Here is a 16,063-nt window from a genome sequence, read left to right on the forward strand (position 1 = left end):
TAAATATTAAATACATTTTTGATAGATTTAGGTTGCAGATTTACCCTCAAGTAGCTAGTTTGGGGCCAAATCTTGGTAGCTATTGATAACTTACATTTTTCATTTAAAAAAAAACAAAAAAAAAAACGTCTGATTTGTTCTTAAAATGATTTGGTAACAAGGTTGAATTTTTTTCAACATAAGAATATTTGTAAAAAATTTGGATAAATAATGATTAATAAATAATGTAATAAAATGATTTACTTTTCACCATTCTGTAGAATAGGCCCAAATGATGTCACTTCCTGCATGTCACAATTTTAACAATTTTTTTTTTTTTTTTTTTTTTTTTTTTTGTGGGAAAATATGTGCCAACATGGTTGCACTCAAAATGTGTGACACAGCTAAACAATACATTTTTTGTGATTAAAAATGTATTATTAAACATAGTTGTTTACTACAATGAACTGAATATGAATTCAACAATATGGTGTGTTTAAAAGTACTTTGCATGTTAATTTAATGTTCAATCAAAAGAGAAATGGGAGTATAGGACTTCCTGTTTGTGGAAAGTGCCAGCATTCTCTCTTCCTGTACACACTGAAGAAAATAGCTTGTTTTCTCCTTCATTCCAGAGTTTATTCAGGATGGATTGATCCGTGTCTGGCTCTGTGCAGTTTGTCTGATAGGCGGCTGACAACAAACATGCTAATGCGCCACTCTGTGGGGAAAACATGCGCCCTACTCATCACCACATCGCAATAAACATCAGCTAATTAGCACAGGAAATCAGCCCTTTAACATTCCTTATTTACACCATAAATTATCCCTTCTGGACCAGCATGCGCACAGATTCACACTCCGTATCGTTCGCCAACAGGGTGCTCGTTCGAGATTTGATTACACAGCAGTAGCTACTGTACTGCAAATGTGCCATTTGCAGTACAGTACATCACTGTGTTTGCTACAGCGCAACTGTATTTGGCTTCAGAAATGGAGGACTTTTATGGGAAACCAGAAATGTAAAATAGAATAAATTAATTTAGTAAATGTGAATGATACTCTACCATTCAAAATACTTTTTTTTTTTTTTTTTTTTAAATTCAGGATTCTTTGATGAATAGAAAGTTCAAAAGAACAGCATTTATTTGAAATCAAAAATTTTTGTAACATTAATAAACGTCTTTACTGTCACTTTTGATTAATTTAATGCATCCATACTGAATAAAGTATTAGTTTCTTTCAACAACAACAACAAAAAATCTTATTGACCCCAAACTTTTACTACAAACAGTAGTGTAAATAAATAAATTTATATAAATGATACATAAATAAATGATCCATTATTAATAATAATCATTTATTATATGCATTTATACATTTACTTCTGTATTTATTTATTTTTTTATTCCTGTGTCTCTTACTGATATTTACTCCTCCAATATTGGCTGATTCATTATGCAGTATTTTATTAAAGTTTTGGAAAAAATTACCGAACCGAACAACATGACAATCGTTTGATTTCAGTGTGTTCGCTCTTGTAGTTCGGTTCTTTTGATCCGGACCAAAAAAGAAAATGATACATTTAGTCCTCGTTCGCTAAGTATTTGCTAATTTGTGCTTGTAGTATGTGCGTACAGATAAGATGGCATTTTTACTAGCTGAGAACTCACAAAGAGCTTATAAAATGTGTAAAGGAGTCAAAACAGCGGCATGCACTGCATGCAAATGAAGATCTGCTGCAGGGAGACTTGTTCTGACGCCTGTACCGAACCTTAAAGGGGCAACATAGCTCCAATAACGAGAAGAACCCAGTATTCTTGAGCATTCTACTCACATCTTGTGACATCATGTCCTGTTTTTGGTTCGTTTAGATGTCTTTGGTCCATGTTGAGTTCATATTTCAGTCGATCCGCATCAGAGTTCGTTTGGAAGTGGACTGAGACCCATCTTTTCAGGGGTCTCGTTCGGCTTGTTTGGTTCGGGTGGCAGTGTTCACATTTATTTAAATGAACCGCACTAGCAGAGCAATCGCACCAGAGTTCGTTTTAATCCAACCAAACCCGCCAAGTGTGAACACACCCTTAGACAGTCTTACAAGTTCTGAATAGGAACCGGTTCTCAACTCCCAACCGCACGTATGTGTGCTGTGAGCGAAAGCGCTTATATGACATTTTGACAGTTTTCTGCTTTGACCTGAAGTCTTCACCTCCTCCTGATCCTCCTTTCTATTGTTTGATTGGCCTCCTCACCTCACCTCACCTCTGTACCTCACACATCCACATATATCTGAACTCTGGAAGAAAGAGATGTGATGTTTCTTCTATACGTGACACGAGCTGTGATGTGGATGACTCGCTACCGTTCAAGCGCCGTAGCCTCAGATTCCCCCGTCTCCCCAACCCTGCATATCAATGCCATTTGATTGCTCATCTATTCACACGCCGCTCGCTTCTGTATTCCCTTCACGAAAGCAGAACCGCTTAGTCAATGTTACTGAGAGGAGCCGCTCCTGTGCCACGACTGCTAATGCTAATCGGAGCGCTCGGATGATGTATACCGCTGTCAAACCGATACAGGCTCACAAAGGAAGTAGAGATGTACTCCCACTGTGATATCAGACCAGGAGAAAGTTGCTGCAAATTACATCTTTTTAAAAATGTACTGCTGCAACCAGAATGAAAACTGCCTTCCTGTGGTTTTGCTTACTTGAAGCGTCAGCAGCTATCACTGCCAGATCCTGTATGAAGTCTAATGTGAAAAATAATAATGGTTTGGGTGCACAGGCTGGTCTAATTTAAATAGAAATATTCTGGTCCAGTCTTTTAGGACCCCAAAGTCTTTTTTCTTTTTTTTGTGAACAACTATTTATTCAAGTTTAAAATGTACACATCAATTTTGTTTTGCAACATAAATGAAACGGTAACATGCATATAATACAAAACAGCACAAACTATATACATATATACACTATATACTATATATATATATATATATATACATACATATATATATATATGTATGTATGGGTCATTGATGAATAAGGTTTTTAAAAGTGTAAAAAAAAAAAACAATGGAGATATAATTAATTTTGAAGTTTTATTCAGTTTTAACAATGAGATTGTGTTTTTTAATAATCAATTAACACTGCTTTTGTCATTATTTTTTTTTTTTTTTTACAAGATGGACAAATTTTGTCACCAAAAAAGTCATTCGGTTTAACCAAAATTTCGGTTTTACCGAATGACACTTTTGGTTATTTTCAAACAATGCTAACAGGCTGATATCTAGCTAACTAGCTAGTTAGTTTGCTAGCTAGCTAGCAAAAGGACAATCATTTTTTTATGTTTAGTACAAGTTTTTAAAATATCGCAACATTTTCCATGTTTTATAGCGGCTGAACTGAATGACCTGATGTTTCGGGACATGCGTATGAGCAAGTGAAAACATGAATTATTCAAATAGTTAAGAGAATTAGTTACTTTGCTTCACGACCATGTGGTCCTTTGCAGGTGTCTGAATGATGTCACATCCTGTTACATGATATGGACCACATGACTTGATCCAAAATGGTCCCTTTATATTGGTTACTCTGAATGACATTAATGAAATTCATTTTTTCGGACATTCTTTCTCATAACAAAGCAACGACTTCTACACATAATTTTAATACTATTTTGCACTGCTAATATATGATGCTATAAAGTCATGCCAGAATAAAAAATATATACAGTTATTACATTTTAAGATATGTTAATCACAAATGAAATGGCTGTTTTGGCCTTTGGAGAGTTAAACCGAATGACCTTTTGACACTTCCAAATCTTTAAAATACTTTTATATGTGCAAAATATAATTAAAACCTTTTGGATTCAATAATAGAGATCTAGTTTTACATACTTTGGATGTCATATCTTTGTTTTTTATTATTATTAAGGCCTTTGGACAAAAAAAATGACCTGTCACGTGATTGACCCATATATATATATATATATATATATATATATATATATATATATATATATATATATATATATATATATTTGCTTGGTGGTTTGCTAAATCTATGAAAAAAAAAAAAAGAATAATTTTAATAAAAGTGCAAAAATGAAAATTCTATCATCATTTACTCATGCTCATGTCGTTCCAAGCTGTACAAGTTTCTTGTGATTTGTGTTTTTTAGGACTGTTTCCTGAATATGAGTCCCGCCTGGTACCAGAGTCTCATCAAAGTTCTGCTGTCACGCTTCCCACAAAACTGCAGGCACTTTAAAGATGACAGTGGCATTCAGTACCTGGTAAGAGATACACAAACTTACCAGGGGCCAAGACATTTAGGGCCAGATTTAGATTTACTAAACAGGGCAAATTAGCGTGAGACCGCAATCCCATAGAAGCGCGATGCAGTGGAAATTTCTGCAGGTGATTTACTGACAATGCGCAAATTAAAGAACACAGACACAGCCAAATCTTTTGCATAATGACCAACGCAATCTACCAAGAGCAGCGGAAATTAGCGTAGGGTCGCAGCAAATTAAAAATAGAGTGGTTTGGCAAACGATATGTTCGGATAACGTTTTCCCTTGGCATTCCAAATAGATAAATGATAAATAATAAATGTTGACTAATGGCTTGAATGAACAAGTGCTAATCAACTACAAAAATCTTTAGTCGGGGGCAGCCCTACTAATTTCTCACTGCATGTCTTTAGTAAATCCTGACAGTAGTTTTTTAGTGCCAAAAGAGGGTTTGCGCTGACACAAGCTTAGTAAATCTGGCCCTTAATATTAATTTCTCTTAATAATTCCTGTGGTTCATTTTAGATATATGCCTGTGTCGTTTGTGCTACAGACCTGAATGATACCACAAATCATTTGGTTTGAGAGGAGTACTATTTTGAGAGCTTATGATTTTTGCCTTTCGGTCAATAAAACAGGCAAAAAACCCATAGATGTACTTTTCAAATGTTTGGGGTCTCATTACTCTAGTCTTCAGTGTCACATGATCCTTCAGAAATCATTCTAATATGCTGATTTGCTGCTCAAGAAACATTTCTGATTATTAATATTATTGTGAGCAAACACTCTGAGAACATGAGGAGAATTCAGCTGCCGATAATCATCAGATCCTTAAGCGTGTCAGATGGCACTTCATGCTTTATTCTGTAATTGGAGATGTGGGTTTATGTAGATTTCCTGAACCGATGACAGCTCTCAGGTGATCATTTCACCCTCCGTATATGCAGAAACAATGTTAATACTGTGTTTCCTAATGCTGTACACCAGTCCACGTTAAATGGATTGTGAAGATCAGCGTAAAATTTATAAATGAAAATAAACATTTGGGGTCATGATGTTGAATGTTTAAACAGTGTGTTGTTTGATGTTTTCCAGGCTGTCCTAAACCAGAAGTTTACCGACTGTTTTGTGCTCGTCTTTCTGGACACACAGGCAGGAAAAACTGTGAGTTTTATATTATTTATTTCTTTTATGTTATGTTATTTTATTTTATAACTAGTTTATTCATAACCTCTCCTGAGTGAATTCTAACAAAAACAGGTTCAGTTAAATTATATTATATTATATACAACAGTTCTTTCTGGTTTTCGAATCTGATTGGCCGATAGCCGTGCGATATTTTAGTGATAACAGCACTCTTACCTTTTCACCGTTTGTATCACTTGAAGCGACTGTCATGGCGGCGAAGCAAATCTACCGTAATTTTTGCGAATACTACACTTGTTGTAGAGTTTTTTTAGGTGCGAATGTAGTTGTTTAGACCTGAAATATGTGACTCATATTTAATCATAGCGCCTATTTTACAATTTGCTTAGACGTTTTCAGAGATGCGAGCTCCAGGCCATCAGCGGCCGTTCATTGCTCGTGTACCCGCCAGGAACAGCTTCATCTTGGCCAGTGCTTCGGGGATTTCTTATAGTGCTTAAATATAAGATATCATTCATTTTGGGTACATAAAACAGGCAGTCTTTGGTCTTATTAATCTATTACTTGTTCCTGAACAAATCGTTGAGCTATGTAGAATTTAATATTAAGGCTATATTTAACTTAAATCCTCTATAGCATAGCATATTGGCTACAACTAGACAGGAAATATCAGAAGAAGACTCGTCACTGCACGTCAAACTTGATCCCAGCACAGATCTCAGTATTTCACCCTCTTTTCTTCTGCTTCCAGAGTCTGAAGGTTGTCTTCAGGGAGCCTTTACCCGCACAGACCCAGCCGAGCAGCAGCCCTCCACCTCAGCTGGTCTCCATGTACCACCATCTGGAGTCCGTCATCAACACTGCATGCTACAACCTCTGGACGGGCCTGCTGTGAACGTGTGCGGACCTTTGCGAGCGGCCCCATGTGTGTCTTTCAGTGTCTGAAATCTGTTTGTGCTAAGTTTCAGCTTTGAGCCGCCTCCCGCTCGCAGACTAAGTGCATCTTGTGAGTGTACTGCGTGCTGCGTCGGCCAGGTTGCATCCATCTAAGCAATTAAATTGCCAACATTTTGCAAGGGAAAACAGCTAAATGGGCTGCCCTGCTGATTTGAGTGCGGTTAACTGGGAGGGGTGTAGTGGCTTGTGAGACTGCGCTGGTTTGCCAAAGCCATACTGTCCTTCTGTAGTCTTAGTGTTCATTTGTGCTGCTCTCTTCTCAGATGCTGATAGGAAACTGATGTCTCTGTAGCCAGTGCACATTCGATTCGGTTTACAAGTCTTAAGTTTTCATCTGTGCTCTTCAAGAACCACCTGTTGCTGCAGGTTGCCCCATAATGCATCTACTTTCTTTACTGCCCTTTTATCACCCCAAAAGTGCCTTTATGCCTTTATTTTATCTTATGAAGTTCAGCTATTATTATATTCATCTTTCAAGAAGAATCTCTTGAAATAGTTGCATGGTCCTCATGTACATTCATCATCAAGGGCGGCGTAACACTTAGTCCTACTAACGAGACAACACTAGACGTGCAAAGATCATGGGAAACCTTTGACACGCTTTTCACATGCAGGAAACCAAATGTATCGGGATGATTCAACTCCCATAATGACAAAAACTGAAGAATAAAATGTGTTTTACTGTTTTGTTTTCTTGAAGGACACTGGACACTTTTGGAAGAAAGATTTATTAAAAAGTTAGAACATTAATTAGCATTTCAAATGTCTGAGAATGTTGTAATTTGTACATTATGTAAATAGAGGTGGATTTGTAAGAAAAAACGCTTGACAATAAATCTTAAATTAAAACATCTGCAGTGTTCTTTATGTCCAATGCCATTACATAGCTATTGACAGCCATGCACAAGTGAAATATTAAAAAATAAAACGATTGAAAATGGGAGTCAGTTTTAAGCTGTAGAAAATTACAGTCTTGGCATTTTACTACACGGTGCCCTTTTAGAAAATGGAGGAATTTAAGGAATTAAATTGGTCCTCGGTTGTGACTGTTCCAGTATCTTGTGACCCAGTCCAGACCCGCTTCCGTGGAACCTGGAGAATCACATTTACAAATATGAATTACCAAGAATTAAATTTCTCTCAATACTCATTACAATAAATGCTGTTCAACAACTTTTAAGTTGCAAAGTTTTCAATCCCAGTGGTTGCAAACAGGATATGAGTGTAAGTTCAGGACCAACAAAAGTGTCACATCAGAATCTTTTTGTTTAATGATGTACAGCAGGGGTGTCCAAACTCGGTCCTTATTTTCTTAAATCTTAAAAATTCATGGAGAAACGAGTAATTTCAATCCTCATAAACTGTCATTAACCCAAGTGCCCTGTGACCTTTCCTTCACTCACCCTGAGGTTTGTATTCGCAGCCGATGTAATCCTGATAGTCCAGCTCCTCCAGCAGTTTAAAGAGGTATGAGAAACTGAGCTCTCCATCGCTGTCCGGCTCATGACGGTCAGGAACTTGAGCAATCTGGATGTGACCTGCGGCAGCGGTAAAGCTGTGAGTCAATTGACAGATTTTTCTCTACAATTCATGGCTGTTTCTTGCCTGATGTATTGTTAACTAAAACTAAAACCATAAAAAAATTACATTACTTGAAATAAACTAAAAATTAAACATGACTAAAACATCAAATTTACTAAAACTTTAACCAAAATTAAAATGAAAACAGAAAATATAAAAATAAAATCTAATTAAAAATATTAACAAAAAGTTCCATGGATTTTAAAGGTTCTTCATGGAATGCCAATAAAGAACTTTTGTTTTTAAAGGCCAATTTACACCGCACCCACAGACACTTTGTCGGGTTTTGTCAGATCAGTGCGTTACCCATGTCAGAGTCTGCTGGCATCTGTCAGAGCTTGTTTTCACCAATTGAACATGTTGAATCAGCGTTAGAATGTCTATAAGTGATGTGCCGTAATCTGGTGACTGTCGGTGTTGGTCTGCATGGGTTAGTTCACCCAAAAATGAAAATTCTGTCAATACTCACCCTCATGTCGTTCCACACCCGTAACACCTTCGTTCATCTTCAGAACACAAATTAAGATATTTTTGATAAAATCTGGCTCATAAAAATTGGCTCAGTGAGGCCTGCATTGAGAGCAAGTTAACTTAAACTTTCAAACGCCCAGAAAGGTACTAAAGACAAGACATATTTAAGACCGTTCATGTGACTACAGTGGTTCAACCTTAATGTTATGAAGTGGCGAGAATACTTTTTGTGTGCCAAAAAACAAAATAACGACTTTATTCAACAATATCTAGTGAAGGGCAATTTCAAAACACTGCTTTAATGAAGCTTCATGAATCTTTTGTTTCGAATCAGTGATTTGAAGCGTATTTCAAACTGCCAAAGTCATGTGAACCATTGAAATTTCGAAACACTTATGACATAACAAAGCCTCGTTTACTGAAATCACATGACTTTGGCAGTTTGAGATCGTTTGATACACACTCCGAACCACTGATTCGAAACAAAATATTCGTAAAGCTTCAAAGCTTCATGAAGCAGTGTTTTGAAATCGCCCATCACTAGATATTGTTGAATAAAATCATTATTTTGTTTTTTTTTTGGCACACAAAAAGTTTTCTCGTCACTTCATAACATTAAGGTTGAACCACTGTAGTAACATGAACCGTTTTAAATATGTCTTAAGTAGTTTTCTGGGCATTTGAAAGTCTAAATTATCTTGCTCTCAATGCAGGCCTCACGAGCCATCAGATTTTATCAAAAATATCTTAATTTGTGATCCGAAGATGAACGAAGGTCTTACGGGTGTGGAACGACATGAGGGTGAGTAATTAATGACAGAATATTCATTTTTGGCTGAACTAACCCTTTAAGAGTGTAAGATAAGCTCTAATTTCATGCTGACTTTAACAGTCCCACATTTACCTGTCATTGGTAAGTATTTGCGTATATTTTGCGTTAAGTTGCCATCCATGATCTGCCAGTGGTAGATGTCCTGCAAAAAGAGAGTGTGACAGTGTTGTGTAATCTCAAGTCATACATCTGCTTCTAACTGGTGTTGTTCTAGATTGCGGTTGATCATCTTCGCTGTGGGTTTTATGTTCCCTCAGACGGAGCTGAGCTGGCGACAGAGAGCCATTCAGAAACACACTCAAGTCCTTCTTTCACCGTCTGGAAACAAACACAGCAGCTGCCTAATGCACCGGCATCCCTCCGGCGAGTCCCTCGACAAACTCCCCTCATATGATTTATTCAGCCCAGGAATCAAAAAGCGCTGAAAGTGATTTTATTATCCTGGAAAGGACAGCATGTGCAGTGCAGCCGCTCCGTAATAAGATAAGTGAAAATGACTTCACATGATGCTCATTTCTCACTGCTGCTACAAACACAACACGAATTAAGGTAAAACGCGGAACACAACAGGTTGAAAGAGCAGATAACTAGATTCTAACAGAAAACGTGAGTGGGTTTCACTATGTGTTTGCAGAGTTTTTTTAGTGGATTGCAATATGGTTTCTTATGGAAGGCATAAAAAAGGTAATGACTTTTAATCTCATAATTATGACTTTTTTTAGACACTTTTCACATAAAAACTGGAAACTTTTTATTAGTTTTGGCCATTTATTTACATGACAACAGCGATTTGGGAGCCGGAAAACGCAAACTTTTGAAAATGGGTTTCAAGGTTTTTGAAAGCGATAACATGCATTTTCCGTTTTTAGTTACATCTCTGTCATGTAAACGTACCCTAAATCTCTCAACTCTGAGTTTATATCTGATCTCGGAATTGCGAGATATAAACTCTTATATAAAGAATTATCAGAATTGTGAAATGATTTTTTTATTCTGTGGTGGAAACAAGCTTCCATAGTTTCTAGGGTGTTGAAGTATAAAAATTATAATGTAAACAAATTACAAATATCTTTAAAGCTGTAGTCCGTAAGTTTTGCCTCTTTCACCGTGTCTACACCAGACGCGACTTTTAAAAGCTGTCTACACTGAACGCAACAAGACGATCGTTGGAAAGAACTTGGACTAAGTCAGAAATAGAACGGGGAATCCGTTTACTGTCGGGAATTTGTCGTGTCGCACCGCGCCGCATCCAGTGTAGACACGGCATTTGTCGCCATCTCTGTTTGGAATCTGCAATTGCAGTTATTTGCGGAATTATCATCTTTAGGTGGGCTCCTCAGCGTGGATGAATCTAATGTTTTGAGGAGAATGTCTGGGCTGTCAGTCACCGAATGTAGTCTTGGAAGTATGGCCAAAATAAGAATTTTCAGTGGAAAATGTCATCTGAACAATTAACATATCTGCCACTTTTGTTCTGAAAAAAAAACATTACAATAAATCGCACTGCCAATGGTAATCAAATCTAACGATCGCTTGGCTCATATCACATCAAACCATGCAAATTATTATTATTATTGTTATACTTTGTTCTCAAACTGTTAATGTTAACAACATCAGCATTGCGTGACTGTGTATTTAGTGTGTATTAGCATTACCTGTAGATTTCAATTTCTGTACAGTCGAATCACTAACGTTAATTTGTCATACCACACAATCCACCATCAAAATGATAAGTTTAATTATTCAGATGCTGTGAGAAAAGGCCATAAATGATCCGTTACATGTGATATAGCCTACTAGCTGGGACTCATCCTTTATGTAACAGAAGTGACGTAATGACGCAAAGACGAACGGCGGCATGCTCGAATTTCCCACGAAAACCTACCAGTACCACCCGAATTAGAAAACATTATTACAAGCTTACCGTTGTGAATCGGGCTAAGGTAAGGAGATAGTTTTGAACACTGGCTTGTTATGTACATGCTCAAAAAAATGTTTTGGATAAAACAGACTGCAGCTTTAAGTTAAAATTACTATGAATATATAAGACTATATTTGTCTTAAGTCACTTCACTTAAGTCAGAATCACCTTCACTCATTTTCATTTTCAATGATCCTGAAAAAGTACAAATATTTGATGTCTGTCAATTTAAGATGCATGAACAAAAGCTGCATGAATAATGATAAAATAAAAACCTTGACTGTGAATGTGTTCCGCTCACCATCTGCATCCTGATGCTGGGATGACTGACTCTCTGTAGAATCACTGCAGCTACGGGATGTGATGATAAAGACAAAAACACATGCGTAAGTAATCTGGACACAAAATATACAATCATCCTTGAGAAAAAAACCTTCTTACCTTGGTTTGGGGAGTCGAGGAAATATCGTGGATCTGTTATTCTGGTGTTGATTGGCTCAATCAATCCAAGAATGCCTTCCTGTACAGCGAAGAAGAATACAAAAGTAAGCCACAGCTCATGTTTTCTAATTTAACATGTTTTAAAATGTAATTTATTCCTGTGATCAAAGCTGAATTTTCAGCATTATTACTCCAGTCTTCAGTGTCACATGATCCTTCAGAAATCAAGTTATTAGTTGATTTGCTGCTCAAGAAACATTTCTGATTATCATCAATGTTGAAAACAGTTGTGCTGCTTCATATTTTTGTGTAAATTTACTTTTGTGACTTGCACATTTAAAAGGAATTAGGCTGCTGTATCAAAAAAAAAAAAATACTCTAGCCAAACCACTGTTGTCATTGTGAAATGTAGAGAAAACTCTATAAAGAAAACTTCACAGAAAATCTCCTGAACTTCTACAGTGGAATATAAACACAAATTCTGGCCCTCTGCCATGCGACACATTATGATGCAGTAAAGGGGGCGGAGGTCACCTTTGAGAGGACACCTGCAGCATGTTTCAGGTTCTGTACAAAGGTGTCCTCCATCTCCATGGCAACGGCAGAGCGGTCCGCCCCCGCAGGCACCCTCCCAGCCATCAAGTGGATCCTGGAGAGAAACATTAGCATGAGTTACTCTCAGCAGAGGTAAAACACAGTAAAACATCCTCAGCTGATGGCCTACTGCGTACGTCTCAAGATCGCCTGCAAAATCGCAGCTGATCGTGAAAACAAGGAGAGGATGTGAATGTGTTAGATAAGACATTTAGACATGTGGGGCAGCGCTGCAGAGACGCAAGCCCCCGGGGAGATGATTTCAGCAGATCTGAAACTATTTTAGTGAGTAACAGCGTGAACCTTCATGTCTAGATGCTTAAGTCCTGTTTCCCATTCTATCAGCTTCAGTAGGCTTGTTTTTTGTTTACATAATGTGAAGGGAACTTAGAACGATCTACTGTGAATATAAATCAGCTCACTGAAATGATGCATCCCTGTTATAGTTGCATTATGCAATTTGTGTCCTAACCAGACACCAAGAAACAACTAATAAAAATGATCTCTTTCATGTGAATCCAACACTTCAATTTGTTCATTGTTTGTATTTCAGCAGCATCAGGACTAGTATCCCAGCACAAACTGAATTGCCATAGAGCGCTGCAGTGATGATAATTTTTGTAGGCCAACCCAGATGTTAGCGTCACCCGGCTTCCCTAGACAAAAACCCAATAGGATTTTTCCATTGGCTTTTGGATTCTTGCAGAGGATAAACTCTGTGACCAACAAACATTCATGATTCTTACACATTTTGTTCATTATGATAATCTTCACAAATGAACACAACATTTATGAATTTTAAAGCCTAAATACAGAAGTAAAAAGCTAAATGTATGCTATAAACGAACTACACCACATTCACATGACTTTAACATCATCACTAAGCTTCTGACAACTGTTTCAGTCTTTATTTAAAAGAAACATTTTGAGGTAGTATAAACACAATGAGGCTGTAAACGTGAATAATGAGTAGATGAGTGTCACTGACAACTGTCCCATTTAGACACTTGTTAGCATCCGCCATAGACGTGTCTCCACTTTCTTCCAGAAAAATTAAGCCAAAATATCCTGTTGATATCTTGTACCGATTATGTGATTTAGAGCCCGAATCTGCGCAGTAGTGATCGTGAGGTGCAGCCGTGGTATCAAGGCAGAGATGGTCTTATTATTGGGAGATACTAGGGTCAGTTGCTCTACCATTGGAAAAAGCATAACAGCTAACTTGGATCACATGTGCCTTGATAACCAATCACATTACAGCCTTGACGTCATTGGATTTCATCACTGTTTGCGGATACCATAGAAATGAATGAGAAGTGGCATAAACTGAATCATACCTGTCAAATAATTGTCCATGACTTATCTTATAAAACAGCTTTTTTTTTTCTTTGGTGTAAACTCTAAAAATAGATCAATCCAAAACGAATGTTTAAGAGCAAACATGCTGAAGATTAGCTGATGGGCTGTTGATTCATTAAACGATATGCTATTTCTTCACGAAAGCAGTTTATTCAGCGTAGTGAAGCCTCTCCTCCATTGACATCCATTAAAAAAATTGTCTAAAGGTTGGCTAAGGTTGCAGATTTGCCTTCAAATGGCTTTGATCAAGGTCCCGCTCCCAAAGACTCAATCGGAAGAACAGCTGTCAATCATGAGGTTACACCCCATTTTTATAGCATCAAATAACTACAACCAAACCTATTAGAAAAACAACAAACACATGAACATACATAACGTCGGCGTGATAAGAACTACCTAAGAAGACTTATTTGGATTTTTTAGTTTGGTTCGTGTCACATTCGATTACATAGAGAGGGTGGGGTTTATGACCTGTACTACAGCCAGCCAACAGGGGGCGAAATGTTACGGTTTCACTTTTCAGGACTTGTGCGGTACACTTCTTTCGAGATGGTCCTCACTGCAGAACACGAGATCCAGGGGGCGAGGTTGGATCCAGATCCAACTCCTCCCACTTTACATATCCCTAAACCACCCTATGGTTTTGGATCCAACTCCTCCTACTTTACATATCCCTAAACCTACCCATCTCCGCCCCTTAGATCTCGTGTTCTGCAGTGAGGAACCAGAAGTGCTAAAAACCTAAACTTGTCTCTGGGTTTTGGCCTACAAAAATGTCATCCCCGCAGCACTCTACTGGACTAAAATCCTACTCTTCTTGCACATTAAACATCAACACAGTGTAAGACTCGCAGTGTACCTTCTGCAGTCCAGTGCTTTGGCGAACCGCACCGCCAGATCCAAACCTTGTCTGAATTCCTGCTCTCTTCCAGGAACAGCACCCAATCCCAAATCTCCTGCATTTAAATCTCCTGGAGGACAAAAAGACAACAAATAACACATAAGATTTATCATGACATTTCAAAGCTATTTTTGTTTGTGTACGTGATGCACAAAATGGTGGAGGATATAGAAGTTAAAACCTAATGATAGACTGCACACTTAAGACTGAAATTATCTACAAAACAGTTTGGGTCTGCATTTTAAAGCTGAACTAAGAAAACGAGGAGGAATTTCAATAGTGTTAAATGGCGATTTAGTGTGGTGCAACAAGTCTTGCATCAGAGCAGAACTGCATCAGATCAGTGTAACCGGTACATGCTTCCCCCATGAGTTGAGAAAGGTCGGATCTATTCCATTAAGCAGTTCTATCTGCATATGAAGCACCATTATGTCTGTGACCAATGAACTGAAAGTTATTTTATTCCTGTCTGTGACAAGCACCCTTCAGAGACCTTTAACTGTGAGCTGACAGGTTAGAGAACACGTCTCATTATATCACTGCAACTGCAGTTTCCCCCCATCGCTTTAATAAAGAATCTATCTATATGTCTGTCTACTTTTACATCTGTCAGTCATTCACTATGTCTTACCCGGGGGTGTGTTTATGAGTGCAAATTCGAGTCCAGTTTCATCCTTCACTGCTTTTAACTCTTTCAGGTCAGCGTTGTAAATCCACGCCGCCTCGACCGCTCGGAACCCCGCGCGCGCAGCAGCACGCATCCTCTGCGTGAACTCCGGCAATTCCGTGAAGAGCCATGAAATATTGGCACAAAACTTTAACGGGGCCATTGAAACGTCTGCAGCAGGACAAACAGATACAGCTGTTTGGGAGACAGACAGCAAAACTAATAACTAACTGAATGATCAAGGTCCAGCGCTTATTGATCAACACGCGCTGCTCAGTGTTTACATCCTCAGCGTTCAGCTGACTGCACACGTGTCTCTCTGCGCGCATGCGCACTGACGCTGAGGCTCTCGGTAATGTTTACCCAATTTTTATTTAATATTACACATAATTAAATATAGTTTATGTTTCCCAATAATGCATGTTTTATGTTATTATTATATTAATAATTATGTTATTATTAAGGTTGTGACTGGTGCTAATTGTCACACTTTTACTCATTTCTTAGGTGAAGGTTTCAAAGCCACTTTCTGTATATACGCAAACTTTAAAGTCTTGACTAAAAATTTTTTTTAACTCAACCAATAGTAGTGCATGTTGTCACAATGGGCATTAAACAACTTATTAGAGGCATTTTAGCAACAAACAAACAAACAAATGGAAAAGAGGTTACAATTGTGTTACTGGTATTTGACGTAACTTATTGTTACTGAGATAGAGCTCGTGACAACCATACACATTAGTGACAACTTCCAACAATTTCGACTTAACATCAATTTGGCCAGGTTTTGCATTTTACATACGAAATTTTCACATTTTGGAACATCTTTGTCTTTTTTTCAGCAATATGCTATGTCTTTAAAAGTCATTACGTTTGAATTGCAAGGCTGACAGAGATAAAAATGTGTCCATAGAAT

General features: G+C 37.7%; 2 protein-coding genes across 15 annotated transcripts in view; one reads left to right on the forward strand and one right to left on the reverse strand.

Moving 5' to 3' along the window:
• LOC127514061 (KICSTOR complex protein SZT2-like) overlaps positions 1–7,237 on the forward strand; it is a 105,788-nt gene extending 98,551 nt beyond the window's left edge. For all 14 annotated transcript variants that reach the window (XM_051896420.1, XM_051896429.1, XM_051896422.1 and 11 more), the window contains 3 exons: positions 4,164–4,277; positions 5,373–5,441; positions 6,175–7,237. In XM_051896420.1, the coding sequence (XP_051752380.1) occupies positions 4,164–4,277; positions 5,373–5,441; positions 6,175–6,318 (327 nt within the window). In that variant the 3' untranslated portion in view covers positions 6,319–7,237. The remainder of the gene's footprint in view (positions 1–4,163; positions 4,278–5,372; positions 5,442–6,174) is intronic.
• Positions 7,090–15,485, reverse strand: hyi (hydroxypyruvate isomerase). Its single transcript, XM_051896437.1, has 8 exons — positions 15,112–15,485; positions 14,439–14,550; positions 12,161–12,275; positions 11,627–11,705; positions 11,487–11,536; positions 9,337–9,406; positions 7,784–7,918; positions 7,090–7,472 (listed from the first exon to the last, which is right to left on the reverse strand). Exons 1-8 carry the CDS (start codon positions 15,308–15,310, stop codon positions 7,405–7,407), a joined length of 828 nt encoding a protein of 275 aa, XP_051752397.1. The 5' UTR covers positions 15,311–15,485; the 3' UTR covers positions 7,090–7,404.
• Between the last annotated feature and the right edge of the window lie 578 nt (positions 15,486–16,063).

Source organism: Ctenopharyngodon idella, chromosome 6, assembly GCF_019924925.1.
Source record: "Ctenopharyngodon idella isolate HZGC_01 chromosome 6, HZGC01, whole genome shotgun sequence".
In the NCBI taxonomy this organism is placed as follows: domain Eukaryota; kingdom Metazoa; phylum Chordata; class Actinopteri; order Cypriniformes; family Xenocyprididae; genus Ctenopharyngodon; species Ctenopharyngodon idella.